The following is an 18,240-nucleotide window of genomic DNA, read 5'->3' as shown; positions in this document are numbered from 1 at the left end:
CTCCCACAGCATTTGGGGTGGGGGGCGGTGCTGGCGCAGTAGCGGACTGGATGTTACTGGGATGAGAAGGTGGCATGGGGACCGTCCCCAAGCCTCCTTCCTGGGTGCCAGGCCTCACGGGGCTCTGGGCAGATGCAGAGAAGCTGCACCCCAACCTGGGGGCGATTGGCTTGGACATAAGTCGTTCTGGCATAGTGGAGGACCACCCCCTCTTTACCCATCCCCATGGCTGGAGCAGAAAGGGCCGTAAGGACCCCACTCCCCACTGGCTCTGCTCTCTCTTCTGTCTGTTGTCACGAACCTTTGGAAGGGCTGGTCTTCACCTCCTCACCTCCCCTCATGGCTCGACCCACTGCAAGCTGCCCTCCACCCCTGACTCCGCTGAACCAGCTCCCAGAGGCCTAGATGATGTGCACACACCCTCCCGCCCAGCTCCCACCAGCCACTCTTCTGGTCTCCAGGCAGCCCTTCCCACCCCCTCCTCCTTGTTCTGTTAAATGGAGATGCTCCCAAAGTCAGTTTTAGGCCCTTCCTCGACATTAGCCTCAGCGGCCACATACGCACCAGGACTCCTGAATTCTTAGTCCCCTCCTGACCCCCAGCCCCATATCCAGCCACCTCCCTGGTGTTTCCACTCTGGATCTTCAAAGGCATCAAAAATCAACACAGCCAGTACCCACTCATGATGGTCTCCCCCAAACCTGGTCCTATTTCCACACTCCTCCCCAGGGTGGTCCTGCTTGTGCAAGCAGACATCTGCACATCATGTCAGGACACCCCAAATCCAGTGATTTTCCCCTACGGTGGGTCACTTCTCTTTGTCTTCACTCCCGTCATCCTCGTCCAGGGCAGCAGCTCTCACCTCCTATGTGGAGGTGAGATGTAAATCCCACATCTGTCCTCCCCCAGCAGCCAAAGCCTCTTCACTATGCTAATGTGATCAGGGTGCCTCTACCCTCATCTTTCTGCTAAAACACTGCAGTGCCTCCCCCACAACCTCAGGACAAAGGCCCAGTTCCCCCCCCCATAACTTATGAGCCTCCCTGTGGACCCGGCCCCCTTCGCCTGCACACAGCTGCCCCTCCCCTGGAAGTTCCCCAGACAGAGTCGTTCTGCTTCCATGCAACCTCAGGATGGCTGTCCTCTCTATCTGGGGTGCCCCCCATTCTTCGCCTTGTTGGTTCTGGGCCTGCAGATCTTACCTCAAGCATCGATTCTTTTTTTTCTTTTTCTTTTAGAATCAATTTTACTTATTTTTGGTTGTGTTGGGTCTTCGTTGCTGCGCACGGGCTTTCTCTAGTTGCGGCGAGCGGGGGCTACTCGTCGTTGCGGTGCGTGGGCTTCTCATTGCAGTGGCCTCTCTTATTGTGGAGCATGGGTTCTAGGTGCGCAGGCTTCAGTAGTTGTGGCACGCAGGCTCAGTAGTTGTGGCTCACGGGCTGTAGAGTGCAGGCTCAGTAGTTGTGGCGCACGGGCTTAGTTGCTCTGCGGCATGTGGGATCTTCCTGGACCAAGGCTCGAACCCATGTCCCCTGCATTGGCAGGCGGATTCTTAACCACTGCGCCACCAAGGAAGTCCTCAAGCATCGATTCTGAACTGGACTGAATTCCCCCGCCCGTCCTCTCTCAGCACTGGCCATGGATGCAAGTTCCACAGGGCAAGGATACAGGTCCACTCCCTTCTTTATTCCCAAGTAAGGGATGGATGGAGAGGGTGACAGCAGAGGGGAAGGAGCCTTGTGGGGAGGTCGCTGGTCAGTCTGTTGGCCAAGGTGACATTTGTCCTCTAGGAGCTGCCACTGGTCTTGCTTGCATGGCCTTTCCCACACTGCTGCCGCCGTGCTGAACAGCACGCTGCTCAGGCACGCTCACCTCTGCTCACCTGGTCTTTTGACTTTTGAGATAAGTCAGGTGTAGAGGTTTTCATGTTGTCAGGGGCCTTTAGACCTGTTGAAGGCGGGCACGGGGTGCAGGTGTAGGGACTCCACTAACGCTAGTGATTGTTTTCCTGAGTAGTAATTTCTAGCCCATGCTGTTCCCAAAATAATCTCAAGGCGCTGATATCTAGAGGCGTCTTTTTAAAACCCAGTAGAGAAACAGGAGGTAGAACTGTCAGCACACACGAAGGTCGGGGGGGCACTGGCACTGTGGCTATTTATCCTCCCTGTATTTTCCAGCCGTTCTGTATCATGATGATCTTACAAAATGGCAAAAGAGAGAGAAAAAAAGAATCTTTTAAAAAACCCGTTTATTTCCGCCGTCTTGGAATGGCACTTCCGCTGGGATCTTATAGAATCTTAATCTCCCACCTGTGGTCATTTATTTGACAAATTTTCTTTTAATTTCATCCTTCATTCCATCATCAGTGCATCATTTAAAAATCATGGTGTTCGGGCTTCCCTGGTGGCGCAGTGGTTGAGAGTCTGCCTGCCGATGCAGGGGACACAGGTCCATGCCCCGGTCCGGGAAGATCCCACATGCCGTGGAGTGGCCGGGCCCGTGAGCCATGGCCGCTGAGCCTGCGCATCCGGAGCCTGTGCTCCGCAACGGGAGAGGCCGCGACAGTGAGAGGCCCGTGTACCGTAAAAAAAAAAAAAAAAATCATTGTGTTCTTTGTCCTCTGTGACTGTTTCTTAGCCATTTAACCTCTGAGACGTGTTCGAGCACAGCTCCCTCTTACCTGTCTGTTTCCACTCTCGCTGCTTGAATATTACTTCTCAGGGATGCCTCGCACCTCTCGCGAGGTGCCCAGAAATTAGAGATGGCGCCATGGAAGGTTCAGGGCCCTCCCAAGATTAGCTCGATGACCAACGCTTTGTGAAAGGAAAGCGAAAAGAACAGAGTGGTCCTTGAACTGGAAATGATCCTGCAGGACAGCTGCTCCCTGACCTCCATGTTTTCTCCAAATCTCAGCCCAGTGGAGGCGGGAGGGCTCCGGGTGCCCTCCTTCCCACCGTCACTACTGCGGGCTCTTCGGTGAAGCTCATTTGCAGCTGGGACTGTGGGGAAGGCACTGGAGGCCTGGGCCCACTGGGTGACAGCCCAGGACGTAGAGGGTGACTGGGCTGACCCTTTGCGGAGCCTCACAAGTGCCCAGAGCCCATGGTCCAATGCCTAGTTCCTCAGATGTGGTCTGGGGCCCAACAGCATCGACCCCACCTGGAAACCTGTTAGAATGCAGGCCTTGCCCCAGACCCACTGCCCCAGACCCACTGAACCAGAATCTGCATTTTTAAAAGCTCCTCGGGTGATCTGTGGGCACTGGCACATTTGGGAAACGTTGGGCTAGAGGACAGAGCAGATGCAGCCCGGTTATGGGTCAGGAGGTGGACATGGCCAGTAGAGGCCAGTGGATAAAGAAGGGTTCTACACCTCAGTGCTACTCAAAGTGTGGTCCCTGGACAGGGGCCCATTTGCAAATGTCCATGATGATATAAGGAGAGGAACTGAGACACGTGTTTGGAAACTTTCATAGTGAGTTGATATCGCTGGTACACCCAAGCTTACCTTTTGTGTGTGTGTGTGTGTTTCGTTTTCTAGCAACTCATTTTTATTGTATTTTATTAAAACTTTGGTCCGAGGTAGATTGAAAATTAAGGGGGAAAAACCTAGTCCTTTATCAGATGGTCTGAGAAGCCCACCACGTAGACGGCCACTTTATACCAGGAAGTGACTGGAGATTTGGGGAACAAGCCAGCCTGGGGCAGCAAGAAAGGGTGTGGCTTTGAGGATGGCGCAGAGAGGGCCACGGCAGCTGGAGCGCGTGCTGGGAGCTGTGTGCTGGGGAGGCCTGGGGCTCCCGCCACAACAGAGGTAAGACCCGGTAGACCTCTTGCCAGTGCCCCAGCTGCTGTGGCCACACTTGGCTCTGGAATTAGATGGGCAGGTGCCGGGGTCTCTCCGTAAGACAAGACATTTGTTCACACCATCAAATCCTCGGAGCCTCCCTGCTCCATCGCTTGCGTCCTTCTCGTCTCTCAGAAAGAGCAAATGCCCAGGCTCAACCCGATTCCAGATGTTGTGGGTCATTGGGGCAGTGACTCTGTGACAGTGTGCTCACACCCCCCGCCGCCATTTGCACACCTGCTGGCTGTTCTGGGAGAGCCCGAGTTGGATGGTGCCCAGCCCCGCTTTCCACTGGGACCTCCTAGTGTAGGTGTACCCATGGTGAGTCTGACAGAGCATCCCTTGCCAGCCGGGAATCTGCAGGTCACAATGGAAACAGGCTTGGGCCCTGTTTCTTTTTCTTTTTTTTTTTTTTTTGCGGTACGCGGGCCTCTCACTCTTGTGACCTCTCCCGTTGTGGAGCACAGGCTCCGGACGCGCAGCCTCAGCGGCCATGGCTCACGTGCCCAGCCGCTCCGCGGCATGTGGGATCTTCCCGAACCGGGGCACAAACCCGCATCCCCTGCATCGGCAGGCGGACTCTCAACCACTGCGCCACCAGGGAAGCCTGGGCCTGTTTCTTGATAAACCTGAGTTCAAATCCCTGCCCTGCCAGCAGCCAGCTGCCGAGGTGGAGCTGGCCCACGAGAGCAGAGTGTACAGATGCCTTCCTGGTGCCACGTTCAGTGACATCACACATTCAGTGATGTCCAGAGGTGTTTGACACTTTGAAGCCTTTTCTCTGCTTCAGATCAGCCGTGCTGGGAGTCTTCACCCCACAGAGGTCCACAGACACCCCAAAGCAGAGCACCCTCTCTTGTAGAGCTGGTTGTTGATCTTTACCAGCACACCACTTTGGGCAAGTTACGAAGTTTTCACATCTGTAAAATGGGGATGATGGTAACGATGATGACGATGGTAGTGCCTCTGTGGTTGGGATACAGGTTTGAATCAGTGTAAATATACTGCAAATAATGAGGTGTAAATATACCGCAAATAATGCGGATTTAAACAATGTACAAGTTTATTTCTCTCTCCTGTGAAAGTCTGAGCAGTTACCTCTGTTTCTGTCGCCTTTCCCTAGGGCTCATTCACCTTTCTGCACATCACAGCATCGGTTCACTCAGCCTCTGCTCTGACTCTCCTTGTCCCCAGTTTGGGGAGACTCTTCTCTTCTGGGGCATAAGGCTGTGCTGTGACTCCCTGTGCTTCCCTCTGCCCTGAATCCAGAGGTGTTTCATACTTTGAAGCCTTTTCTCTGCTTCTTGGAAAACATCCCTTTCCTGACGTAACGAGGTCAAAATGATGAGATGAAAGGAAGGGGTGTATGTAGGGGTTTTTGAGGGGAAGCATTGGTTAATATGTTAAAATAATAGCCTTCTGCATCAGGAGCTGGGAGGTGGAGTCACAGAGTGACCGACCGCAAAGGCCCCAGCGATGAGGATGACGACAACGATGATAATAACAGTTATGACAGTAGCAAGTGCAGGCAGTGCTGTAAGAACACCAAACAGATGGAGCTGGAGCATGTATTCTTCACTGAATCCTTATGACAACCCTAAGAGTGGGTACGTCATTATGCCCATTTATCAGATGAGGAAATCGAGGCTCAGGGATGACAGGGACGTGTCCAGACTCAGAGCTAGTACATGGTGGAGCCACCGCTCCACCCGCTCACAGAGGAGACGCTGAGACCCGGAGAGGAAGGTGACACAGCAGGTGCGTGGAGGGCCTGAGGGGCCCTGGGCCCCACCCGCTGCCCCTTCTGAGCACTGCTTCACCCCAAGCATCCCCCGCTAACCCTTCAAGGCACTTATTTAGATGCGTGGGTCACCCCTCACACCACCATCAAAAAAAAAACAAAAAAAACCCTGTCTTCAGAAAGCACATAATATTTCCTGCAGGACGTACTTCGAATTAAAGAAGATAGTCATCTAGTGACAGTTGAGTATTTCCTTTTCTTTCAATACAAAGCTCAGGCTCCCTGGATGAACCTGGGCTGCCTCCCCGGTGGTCTGCTCTTAGCCTTGGCTTCCTTTCCTCAACTCCCTGCCTCCCTACCTACCCCTCTCCCTTCCCTCCCTTCTGACATTCTTTGGGATACTTTGTGCCATCGCTGTGCTAGGCCCAGAGACTACAAGTGGAGAAGGAGATAAACTCCATCCTTCTTCTCTCTGAGTTTAAAATGTTTGTGGGGAGACCAGTGATTAAACAGATTGAAAACCAGTAGTAGTGCTACTCTGTTCTGAGCCCTCCCTCCGTGCCAGGTCCTGGGCTTCTGACCTCACAACAACCAGTGGGGCAGTGGTAGCTGTCCTACAGTCATTCCTACCACCACTGTCCTGCCCATGGCCACATAGAAAACTCTGGATCACAGAGATTCAGAGCGGGTGAGCTGTCCATTCATAACAGAGCTGGGCTCAGCCACGATCCCGCCTCACTGCAGGGCCCAAGGTCTCAGTTGTGCCCAAAGCATCCTCTTGTCCTCACGTGTTTTCTGCCAGGAAGCACGGGGGTTAGGGGGACAAAGGGTCACAGGCGTTGCCGTAACCGAGCGTTAGCCACTCACCAGACAGCTGCCAGGACCCTGCAGGCCGTTTATTTTCATTGGCGAACCTGGTGGAGAGGGCTGCATTTGTGCAAGGAACCAGCTCTTCCCAGAATGGCCACGCAGCACAGCAGAAAGACAGGTAGACCTGGGCTGGATCCCAGCTCCCTCTCTGATGCAGCTCCAGCATCACTTCCTCCTGTGAAGCCTCTGCTGGTCCCGACACAAGTGAATCTCAACCCTGGCTGTACACTGTGATCACCGGGCAACTTGAAACTCCCCTGGTGACTTCAGGGGGCCTCCACATGGAGAACCACTGGCTAGACCAGAGGTTAAACCTACTCTCTCCCGGAAGCCAAGTCCAGGCCACCACCTGCTGTACATAATCATCTATTAAACAATGTGCCCTGGGCTTCCCTGGTGGCGCAGTGGTTGAGAGTCCGCCTGCTGATGCAGGGGACACGGGTTCGTGCCCCGGTCTGGGAAGATCCCACATGCCGCGGAGCGGCTGCACCCGTGAGCCATGGCCGCTGAGCCTGCGCGTCCAGAGCCTGTGCTCCGCAACAGGAGAGGCCACAATGGTGAGAGGCCCGCGTACTGCAAAAAAAAAAACAAACAAAAAACCCCAATGTGCCCGTTTGTTTGCATATTGTCTGTGGCTGCTTTTCAACTGCAAAAAAAAAAAAAAAAAAAAAAATCTGTTTAATTTGAGGCTATTTATGTAAAAAAAAGTATTAATTCTGAAACCCTAAACTACTATCTGTGGTGATCTCCCTTCATGGAGGTTTAATTATAGGGGGACTTTTGCTCTGTCTATAGGGTTGGATTTTTTTTTTTTTTTTTTTTTCCGGTACGCGGGCCTCTCACTCTTGTGGCCTCTCCCGTTGCGGAGCACAGGCTCCGGACATGCAGGCTCAGCGGCCATGGCTCATGGGCCCAGCCGCTCCGCGGCATGTGGGATCCTCCCGGACTGGGGCACGAACCCCTGTCCCCTGCATCGGCAGGTGGACTCTCAACCACTGCACCACCAGGGAAGCCCATAGAGTTGGAAATTTTTAAACAAGCCTGTGGTATAAGGAAACTAACAAGAATGTTTCCACTAAAAAACAAAAATCAAAAAAACAACCAACCAAACAAACAAAAATACATCTTCCCTTATACTGAACCTCCCTTGAACCTTCCTATAGCGTCAGTTATCTATAGGATATCTGCCTTCCTATAGCATCTACACTCAGGCCTTTGTTCTGCCATCTGAGGCTTCCTAGGCCACAGAAGGTCCTTGTTAATAAGATCTGTGTTCAGGGTTTGTCTCCCGGGAAGCACAGGCCTATAGCCCCTGGTACAGACATTATCGTAGGCAATCCCGAAGTGTGTTATTTAATGCATGGGATTTTCTAACTCGTGTGCATGCTTGACTTCCTACTTGACTAGAAGCTCTTTGAGGGCAGAGACTATGAAGTAGACATTTCCACCCTCTACAGCATCTGGTACAAACTACACAGAGCAGGGCCTCAGGAAATCCCTGCTGAATGCGTGAATGAACAATGTTAGGAGACCCAAATTATCATTGCATGAGTATTTCTTTCCCTTCTACTGGGGACACTTCTGGCATTGCTTGCTTGTCAGTCACTGCCTGCCCCACGTCTCCTCTAGCCCCAAGCTTCTGGACACAGCTATGCAACTAGGAATAAGAGGTGATGGGAAGAGTCAGAAAACAGGGGTGGGGCATTTGCTTTGGAAAGAATTGAGACATCCTTGCGTGAGAGAAAAGAGGAGAGCAGTGGAAAGAAGAGGAGGGTGGGGAAGAGGGAAGACTCCATGCTGGGGGCACTGGAGAGAGTGTAGGGGGCCCTGAAAGTGAGATGTGAGATGAGAGAGGTTCTAGGACAGCTGCAAGGCAAGTAAAAGCAAAGCAAGGAATAGAGGGCCGATGTCAAGGTGCAGGGCCACAGATAAGGAATTGGGGGTGCTTTCGGTGTTCTTTAGGACATACAGTAATGGTTGGAATTGTTTCTACGTTGGAGGCCTAGGTTATGTTTGTCTAAAGATGAGGCACATGTGGACCGGACCTCGTAGAGCTCTGGAATGTATTTGGGTTACACGTGGATGAGTGCCATGTGGGACTGTGGCCCTGCCCATTCTCTGGCTCAGTCATCGGTGGGATGGGGGTGAGGATGGGATGTGTTGGAGAATCTGCAGCTGCTTCCACTCTGACGCTTCCTCTGCTCTGTGCTTGTCATCCCATCCCCGGCCAGGCCAGTAGAGACAGCTCCCTCTGGAACTGCAGTGATCTTGAGATGCCAGAGGAGAAATGCTCACAGTTGTTGGTGGGAAAGAGAGCTGTGGCAGAGGTCAGAAGACCAGGGCTTTGTTTCTATGTAGAAATGACTTTAGGGAATGTTTTGATTTAGTTAAAGAAAGTGTCGCAGCGAATAAAAGTCCTTTGCCCCCAAATCAGGAAATAGGGGTAAGTTCAAAAAGAAGGTTCTAGATTTAATCTGCTATATTCTCATTATCTGGGGTTAATCACCACTAACCCTTTGGTATATGTTCTGACAAGTAATGTTTTGTGCATATTCGTGTGTAATTTTTAAGCAAATCAAACTGTACACATTCTCGTGTCATATGCTATTTGCATGTGATTGAACATCTTTTTGTGAGAGCACGTAGGTTTGCATCCCTATTCCGCCTCTAATTTATCAGCTGCATGGCACCTGATTGGTCACATCACCTTTCAATACCTCAGTTTCTTCATCAATAAAATGGAAAGATAACGATGCCCATCTCACAGGGCCGTGGGAAGGATCCCGTGGGACGATGGGCCACGTTGCTTCGCAAAATGTTCCCCAGAGGGGCGGGGCTGCACTTTTCCAGGTCCCGGGTCTCTGCCAGCTCAGCCTGCTTTTTCTTACACTGGCTTTTGGCTTCTTTTCTTTCCAGGATGGAGAAGGGGGATGGGCATGAGGAGGACTTTCGCTTGGATTGCCGCCACGAGAGATACCCTGCCCGTAAGTGGCCTCACCTGCAGGAGCCAGTGCTGCAGATTCGTGAGCTGTCTGAGAAGAGAGGACCCTGGAGATGGGCCAGGCCAACCTCTCCCTGCCCCCCCTGCATTCTCCCCCAGACACATACTGCAGATGGCGAAACTGAGGCTGGGGTCTTAGCAGAGCAAGTCTTCCGCACGTGGCAGCCACGGCCCTTGCAATGGGGTCGGAATGCTAAGGGAGCAAGAGGGACATGGGGGTGCCTTAAAGACAGGCAGGCTAACCACAGCTCCATCCAGGCCGGGGTTAGCCATTGGCTGGAAGGGACAACGGCTCCGGGGCAGAGCTAGCCGAGTCAGGGAGGTGATAGCTCACAAGATCTGTCTGAGCAGTGGATACTGGTGGCAGCTCAGAATGCACTGACTTCATATGCCTCACTGTGGGGGTCAGAATCTAGGGCTCCTATTCAGAAAACAAATGTCTGGACCAGAAAGCAAAGGGGAGGTCAAAGGAGAGAAAGGCCTTGCTCTGCACAGAAAAGAAAGAAGCTGAGACTAAAGTGGCAGGATCTCACCCGAGCCTGCTGAATGCCCACCCCGTGCTCCCTGCCCACCCCCCTCTGTACTAAGGGCTTTTTATGCCTGATCTCCTGTTCTTGCTGACCGCCAACCCCTACAGCCGGGATTACTAACCACACTTTGCAGAAATGAGGGCTCAGAGAGGTGGAGCAACTTGCCTAAGGTCACACAGCTTAGCTACTCAGTGGCAGAGCCCTTAGAGCAGGTGCTGTCTGTGCCCTGCCTGTATCTCTCAGATCTTTTAGGAAGCTATGAGGCCTCCCAGCTGCCAGTATCTGCATCTCTGTGCCTGGGGGCTTGCCCCGCCTCCACCCACAGAAGGCAGGTATATAGATACCCCGGCTCCCTCGCCCCTTGAGTGGTATCACCCCGAGCTGTGTGATTTGCAGGATTAGCCAGGTTTACCAGGTCTAGCAGCTGCCTGGGTTGGCCGCCTTCCCTCCCCTGGGCCATGTCCCCGCCTCTGTCAAGTTTCCCTGCATCTTTGTAGTGTCACCCCTTTGCTCCAATTCCTATCTCAGGGTTTGCCTCTGGGGAATCTGAACTAAGACAGCAGAGATTTAAACTCAGATTTGTCTGCCCCCAACCCCTGGGATCCTAGTAACAGAGTGAGAAATGGCTCTGCTGAGAGGAGAAGATGGAGGCGGGTGAAGGAGCCTGGGAGGAGGCCCGGCTGGAGAGGAGGAGAGGGTCTGGTCTTCATGCTGAGGGAAGAGGCTCCTGTAGGAGACACCAGCCCAGGAAGATGTCCAGAATGCTAACTGCCTACCCGAGGAACTGGGGTGGATGCTGGGCCCACAGACTGTGGCTTCATGGCAGGTGTCAGGGTGGGGGGCTTCCTGGAGGAAGGGGTCAGGAGCCAGGGCATGGAGGAGGCTGGGGAGCACCTGCCTCAGGGGTAACAGAAGAGAGCAGGAATCCACCAGAGGGGTTCAGGAAGCACATGGTAGGGACACAGGCTGAGAGCCCTGGCATGTTCCAGAGGGCCACCGGCTCCCCTGCTTGGGCCGGAGCCCCCTGAGGCCCCTGCAGAGTGGGCAGGAAGCCCTGGGTGGAAAGAGGTCGTGGGGGCAGCTAGGGAGCTGGGAGGAGGAAAGGCCAGATCCCTGAGGGCTGACGATGGAAGAAAGAGTCCAGAGAGCAAATCTGGCCCTGAAAGCGAGCCCTGGGATGGAAAGTGAGGACAGCCAGTGTCGGCGGAGCCGCAGAAGCCCTGCACCCCCAACCCAGCCCCTCACCTCTGTCCTGGCGTCCATTTCACCTCCCAGGCATCACATGCATTCCCCAGGTCAACAGCCTGCAGAGAATTCCACCTTTCATGCCCTCGGCAAATACTGAGCTGTGCAGACCCTCTGTGCCGGCACTGGAGAGGCAGCCGGGAGCCAGAGCGGGCAAAGCTCCTGCCTTGTGGGGTGGGAGTCCAGAGGGAGGGAGAATCAGGAAAGAAGTGAACTCAGAAACAAGCATGGTGATCTCAAGTGCTAAGGAACGCGATGATAAAGAGGGATCGGGGGAGGCCTCCTTAGAGCCACCTCTTTGAGGGGCCGCTGGAGCTGGGGCCTAAGGAAACAGATGGAGTCAGTCAAACAAAGAGCCTTCCAGGCAGAGGGGCCTGCAGGTGCCAAGTCTCCGCAGCAACCAGCACTGGAGGCCACGTGGCCGGAGCAGGGAAGCGATGGGGGTTGGGGATTGGGATGCGGGAGGAGACGGGGCTGGGGTGCCCAGGAGGCAGGACCATGGGAAGGAGCTGGCTCTGCGGTGGGGGGAGGGGCATTGTGAGTGCGGAAGAGACTTGCCCAGATTATTTATCTGTATCTGTATCTATAGCTGTGTCTATATCTGTGTCTACATCATCTTTACCTATATCCGCATCGATCCATCCCTCCTTCCATCCATCTGCAATGTGGGAAAAGGATGGGAGGGGAGGAAGAGTAGAGGCCAGCAGACCAGCTTAGATGCTGTCCCCTCATCTCCCGGAGTGACGGTGGCCTGACCTATGGCAACAGAGATAAAAGTGGGAGGATACAAGACGACAAGAAGAGTCGTCTGAGTGCTTTGTGCTCCTGTGGAAGCAGATCCCGAGATAAGGACCCAACAGCAAGCACCTTATTTGGGTGATCCCGGAAAATACAATAGGTGCCGGGGAGGCGGACTAAGCAGGGAAAGGCAGGCAGGTGGAAGCCGTGCTCCAGGCTGGTTATCACTGTAGGCCCTGCTGGGTGACCTGGGGAGCCAGTGCAGAGCACACGGTCTGAGTTATCCCCCCCGGGCATGACAGTAGCTCTCCTCAGGCGTTGTTCGAAGGCTGCTGGGGTAGGGTGGGGTGCATGAATTCTCCTGGGGTGGGTGGAGAAAGCTCTGGCGCCGTAGGAGGTCAGCAGCCTGCTCCGCTGGGAGGGAGGGCGCACCCACAGCCTCAGCTTGTGTGACTTGAGGTGACGGATGGAGGCGGCCAGGAACCTAAGATACGCACAGAACTTTCAGGCCAGCAGTCAAGGGCCAGATGTCACCCACTGATGGACCTGGAGAGGACGAGTTTGAGGGGCGTGTAGGGTTGAGGACAGAGACAGTTGAAGCTGGGGGACTTTTGAGACCGTCGAGGGAGATTGTGTGGGGTGGGGAGAGATGGAGAAGCCATGAGGTCCTAACACCCTGGGGCTCAAAGAGAAGCATGGAAGCCGGTGGGGAAGGGCCTGTGGCCCCCACAGGTTTTCCAGGTCCCAGCCTCTCGGGGAAGAAGGAACCTCAGAGTCCCCAGCACCTCTGCCATGTGTGCCTTTCGTCAGGTAGCCGAGTTATCCGGATGGCTGTCTTTCCCCGGGGACCAGCGGAGGCGCTGGGGTCTCAGAGTCACAACGGTGAGGAAGAGGTAGACCCCATCTGCTGTCGGAGCTGACGGGGAGGCACCCGAATGTGGGCTGGGCACACCCCATCTGCCAGACCCCAGGCAGCGTTTGGGGATGCAGGGCCCAGCCACCTGTGGACTGGGTCCTCACATGGTTCATGGGCTGGAGAGCAGCCTGATCGTCTAGGGAAAGGACACCGTCTCCAGAATGCGGCCTCTTAGCTGCTAGTGGGATTTTGGCCAAGAAAATGTTTTGGAAAGTCCTGGACAAGTTTTGCAATATTTCTCTACTGAGCAACTGCTCAGATCTGGTTGGTGTACTGACTTGCCAGCAGGAAGCACGGGTGGGGGAGGAGTGCCAGGGAGCCTGCGTTATTAAGCACTTACTGTGTGCAGGTCCTGCTCAGCACTTCACAGCCGTCTCATCTGATGGCTGGCACAGCTCTGGGAAGGAGGGTTGAGTGTTGTTATTGTGTAGACTGAGAGGCTGAGGCTCTGAGACGCAGATTGACTTTGTTGAGATCTCTGGTCCCCCGGGGAAGTACAACTCAGCTTGGCGTGTAGATCTCTCCCATTATCCTGGAACCAGGCCGTTCCTGCTCTGGCCCCCAAACTCTCCACCTCATTTCTTCCCACTCTCCCCTCCCTCATTCTGCTCCAGCCACCCTGGCCTTTCTCTTTCTTGAACATACAGAACTCATTCACTCCACAGAATCTCTGCACGTGCTCTTGTCTCCACCTGAAAAGCTCTCCCTCTAAATCTTTGCATGGCTGGCTTTGTCTCCTCTTTTTTTTTAAAAAAGAATTTATTTATTTATTTTTGGCTGTGTTGGGTCTTTGTTGCTGCACATGGGCTTTCTCTAGTTGTGGCGAGCAGGGGCTACTCTTCATGGCGGTGTGCGGGCTTCTCATTGTGGTGGCTTCTCTTGTTGCGGAGCATGGGCTCTAGGCACATGGGCTTCAGTAGTTGTGGCACGTGGGCTTCAGTAGTTGTGGCTCGCGGGCTTAGTTGCTCCGTGGCATGTGGGGTCTTCCCGGACCAGGGCTCGAACCCGCGTCCCCTGCATTGGCAGGCGGATTCTTAACCACTGCGCCACCAGGGAAGTCCCTTGTATCCTCTTTAAGCTTCTCCTCAGAGAAGCTCCCCTAACCTGCACCAGCTTCCCCAGTCGACCTCATATCACTGTGTTTTCTTTTCTTCGTCGTATCTGTACCTCTCTGACATTATACTTACACACCTGGTTTTTGTTTTGCTGCCTTTCTCCGCTGGGTTCCATGAGATTAGGCACCCTGTCTTTTGTTTTGTTCACGCCTGTATCCTGAGAGCCTAAAGCAGTGGGTGGCACACAGTAGGTGCTGAATTGCCTCTCTAAACTTCTCATTTTCTCCCACCATATCCCACCCGAGAAGCCACTTTTACATAAACAGTTACATGAACTTTTGGTTATCTTAACTGTTCCAAAAGTTGCTATTTTTTCTTGGGCTGCTGTGATATAGATTCTGCCACATTTTTTTCTTTTTTCTTCCTGAGGAAGGAGTTTGCCTTTGAAAGCTGCCTTTGGGGCTTTGCAGTGCCACCAGCTAGCTCGGGGGCACATCAGATGTGGCATTTAATGGAGGCGGTGCTGCCGCATGGTCCAGGTGTCTGCATCTTCCTTTTAGGGACAGCTGGGGTTTGCGGCTGATTGCAGCTGTCCAGTTCAATGCCCGAGACAAGCTTTTGATTTTGCCAGGTGTGTCTGTGAGGCTGGGCTGAGTGAGAGGCTGTCACTCGCCGGGTATAGAGGTGGCTTCTGGGCGCTCCATCTAGACGAGTCTGTGCCGCCGCTGCCCTTGAAATAGCAGAGGGAATTTCAGGGAAGACTTTTCTGGGCTCAGAGCAACTTGGCATTTTTATTAGATCAAAATCAAATCCAATATAGTACTGCTTGAGTCTGCTTCCTTTATTAAAATGGAAACAGACAATATTTCTGAAATAAATATCAATGCCAACTTGCTGGACACACAGACAGCCATGCAGCTTGGAGATAACTGAGACCCTGGCACCGGGGTAGAGAGAGCTGAGCCAGCATCAGCATCGGAATCCCCTGGAAGCCTCCCTGAAGCACAGATTGCTCGGTCCCACCCCAGAGTTTCTGGCTGAGGAGATCAGGGTGGGGCCTGGGGTTCTGCATTTCCAGAAACTCTGCTTCTGCTGCTCCACAGACCACATTCTGAACTGCACTTGTCCCTGGGCTGCTGCCAGGAGGGAGTCTGCATTTTGTCATCTGTTTGGGCTCTCCAGCAACTTCTGGATGGAAACTGCTGCTTTTAGGGCCGATTCTCTTCCCATCCATCTTCCTAAGACACAAAATCATGTCTTCTCCACCCCCTCCCAGCCCCAAACCTTCCTGTGAGAGCATCCCTGGTGGGTGTCAGGTCCTGTGCCAACCCTCCTGGACATTCCCCGGGAAGCCTTCCCCAGCCATCCCATTCGTGCTTCCGCTTTCTTTCAGTCACTCATCACTCTTGGAATCCTCCTTTGCGAACTCTCTCCCCGCTGGGATGGAAATGTCACGAGGACCAGGACCTTGTCACCACATTTGTGTGGCAGTCCCAGTGCCTAGCACGGGCTTGGGCCTCAGTACCTTTCCAGTGAAAGGTTGAGCTCCCTTTGTCTCCATGGGGCAGTTTCTCTGAGGACTGTTTCCGTTTTACAGGTGAAGTGCCTTGGATTCCGAGCAACAGTGTCATTTTTCTTCGCTTAGAAGTCTGGGCGACTCTAAGCTCAAAGCTGCGTCATTGTTCTTTATGCCCATTTGTGCCCAAGGCAGTGTTGCTGCGATCATCCCCGATCCTAAGAAACACTTGGGGCCAGTTGTTAAAATACAGATTTCCCTGGAGATTCCAATTCCTTGGTTTGCGGCAGGCCAGGAATTGGCTTCAGGTAAGTCTGATGATACAGCAGAAACCCCAGGTGCAGGATAAGCCCTGTACCCCCAGGGGCCTGCCGGGCCGTTTACACCTGGCACCCAGCGTCTTTGCAGCTGCAGCCTTGCACTCCTCACCCCTCCAGCCCCGTGTACTGGGCTTTCCAGCCTCACAGACCATCTTGCTTTCCTCCAACCACCAACATCATGAGCTTTTCACACCTCCTGAGAACCTCATCTCCCTGCCAAGAACCTATTTCACACCCTGTTCCTTCTGCCTGAAATGACCTGCTCCCTGCCTCCCTTTGGCAAAAACCAAAAAACCAAAAAAACAAACCCTAGCAGTGGAATTGTGAGCTTCACAGTGCTTTCCAAGTCTAGCTCAGATTCTAGCAATAGTAACCAGTCCCCTCTCCAGCCCCTAGCGGCGGTGGTGTGTTCACCTCTGCATTTCCCTTCCCTGGCGCTGGAGTAGATGAGGGAGAATTTTATAGTGGTTACAAGTCCAGCCTGTGGAGTGAGGCTGCCTAGGTTCAAATCCCAGCAGTAAGACCCTGGACAAGTCACTTAACCTGTCTGAGCCTGAGTTTCCTCATCCGTGTAACGGGCATAGTAATGGCACCTAACTCCCATTTCTGAGGATGAAATGAGCCAGTGAACACGAGGCACAGTGAATGGCTCCTGATACAGTGAGAGCTGGAGGCATGTTTGCTCTTGTCATCTCTTCCCCTCACTGGACTGTGAGCACCCAGAGGACAGGTCTGCATCTGACTCCTGTCTGCAGACCCAGCACCCAGATGGAGGCGGACACGCAGTAGGTGCTCAACAAATGAGGAAATGAAGGAATCAGTGGCTCTGGGGAGAGGTGGCAGGTTCAATGGACTCAGCCTGATCCCGAGTGTGGGAAAGAGATGGAGAGAATGTTATGGCCCAGGAAGGAGTCCCCAGCAGATGGACTCTAGTGAAGAGAGGGATGAGACCCCCATTCGATCTCCTAGGAGAGAACCCATCCCCAAGGTAAACCAGAAAACCCAACCTTCCCCTCCACATGGATCCCACACAAATCCTTCCCAAATCCTCCATCGTATTCATTCAACAAATCTACTCTCTCAGCACTGTGTGTGGAATTGTGCTGGGTGCCAGGGACACAGCGATGAATAAAAGCAGAGCTAGCCTGTGTCCTCATGTTACATACAGCCTAGAAGAGGAAAACGGGAGGAAACAAGTAAACATATTACCAAATATGATGGAGTTTCTGGAGCGTCCTCAACGTGCAGATTTACAGAGCAGGGTTGACTTGGAGAGGCAGTCAGGGCGGCAATGGAAGAGGGATGACGGTGTCACTAGCTGGAAGGGTCTCCAAAGCCAGACATCTCCATGCCAACCTTGATTCCTCTCCCCATCTCTCCCCACATCCCAAGTCTTTCTAGAGATAAGAGTTCAAGGTTGGGCAGCCAGACAGTAGGCTCTGGATAGGCCCATGAGTCCTGGAGAGAGTTCTTCAGTACCTTGGACAGCTGGTGGAGAGGGTCCATCTGGCTCTTCTGTGATAGGCTGAGCTCCTCTGGGGTCAAGAACGTCAATACCAGCCGCCTGCCCACCCTCACTAATTCCCCTACTGGCTTTGGAGCACCTTGGACAAGTCACTTCCCCTGTGATCACCCCCATTTCTCTGCACATCTGTGATGCCGCTCTTGGTCTTGAAGGACCCTTCCAACCCACCGAATCCATTCTGGAACAGTGGATGTGATTTCACACAATTCAGCAGAGCTGAGAGCTGATCTCCCGGGATCTTGGTGCCTTGGAGAGAGTTTGAGACAGTGATTTCCCACTGAGGGATTGAGATGTTAGGACTGGAAGAGGCTGAATGTTAAAAAACTTCATGTTTGATATTTGGACCAAAAATGGAAGATAAATCACATCTTCTGAGAACCTCCTATGGGCTGAATACTCTGCTAAGCCTGGGAGGTTCCCAGGGAATTTGAAGCACAGTACTTGCTGCCAACCCTCTGAGGGAGACCTTGGATAGATCTCTTCCCACCTCTGGGCCTTGGCCACCTCATCTGTGAAGAGAGGTGGTTGAACCCAAACCCCCTCTGTACTGGCATTTTTAAATTTTCTCATCTCTCTGATGTCACATAATGAAAGGCTTCTAGCAGGGGGCCTGCAGGGTCTGCTGACTCCTTTGTAACTAACATCCATTTGCGGGCCCAGAGAGGTGAAGCTACTTGTCAAAAGTCACACAGCTTTAAAAAAAAAATAGGTTCACTCAGCTTGTCAGTGGTGGAGCCTGGATTTGAACCTTTGACTATCAGACTCCAAGTACAGTTCCCTGCCCTGAGTCTGTACCCAAAGGAGGAGAGGCTAGCAAAGAGACTCTCAAACGTACAGAATCTCAGGGAAGGTGGGCCGAGCACATGCCTCCAGCTCAGGGATCGCTCCTTCTCCTCCCGCATGGTTTCTTCATTTGTTACAAAAAGTCAGCTCAGGA

At 53.2% G+C, this 18,240-nt stretch overlaps 1 protein-coding gene across 2 annotated transcripts in view; it reads left to right on the top strand.

Annotated features, from left to right (window-relative positions):
- Positions 1–18,240, top strand: part of GSG1L (GSG1 like) — a 216,745-nt gene that overhangs the window by 195,464 nt on the left and 3,041 nt on the right. For both annotated transcript variants that reach the window (XM_079899133.1, XM_079899134.1), the window contains exon 6: positions 9,374–9,441. In XM_079899133.1, the coding sequence (XP_079755259.1) occupies positions 9,374–9,441 (68 nt within the window). The remainder of the gene's footprint in view (positions 1–9,373; positions 9,442–18,240) is intronic.

This window comes from Stenella coeruleoalba, assembly GCF_951394435.1.
Source record: "Stenella coeruleoalba genome assembly, chromosome: 15".
Classification (NCBI taxonomy): domain Eukaryota; kingdom Metazoa; phylum Chordata; class Mammalia; order Artiodactyla; family Delphinidae; genus Stenella; species Stenella coeruleoalba.
Note: the sequence above shows the minus strand (reverse complement) of the source record. Positions and strands in the feature narration are given on the sequence as shown.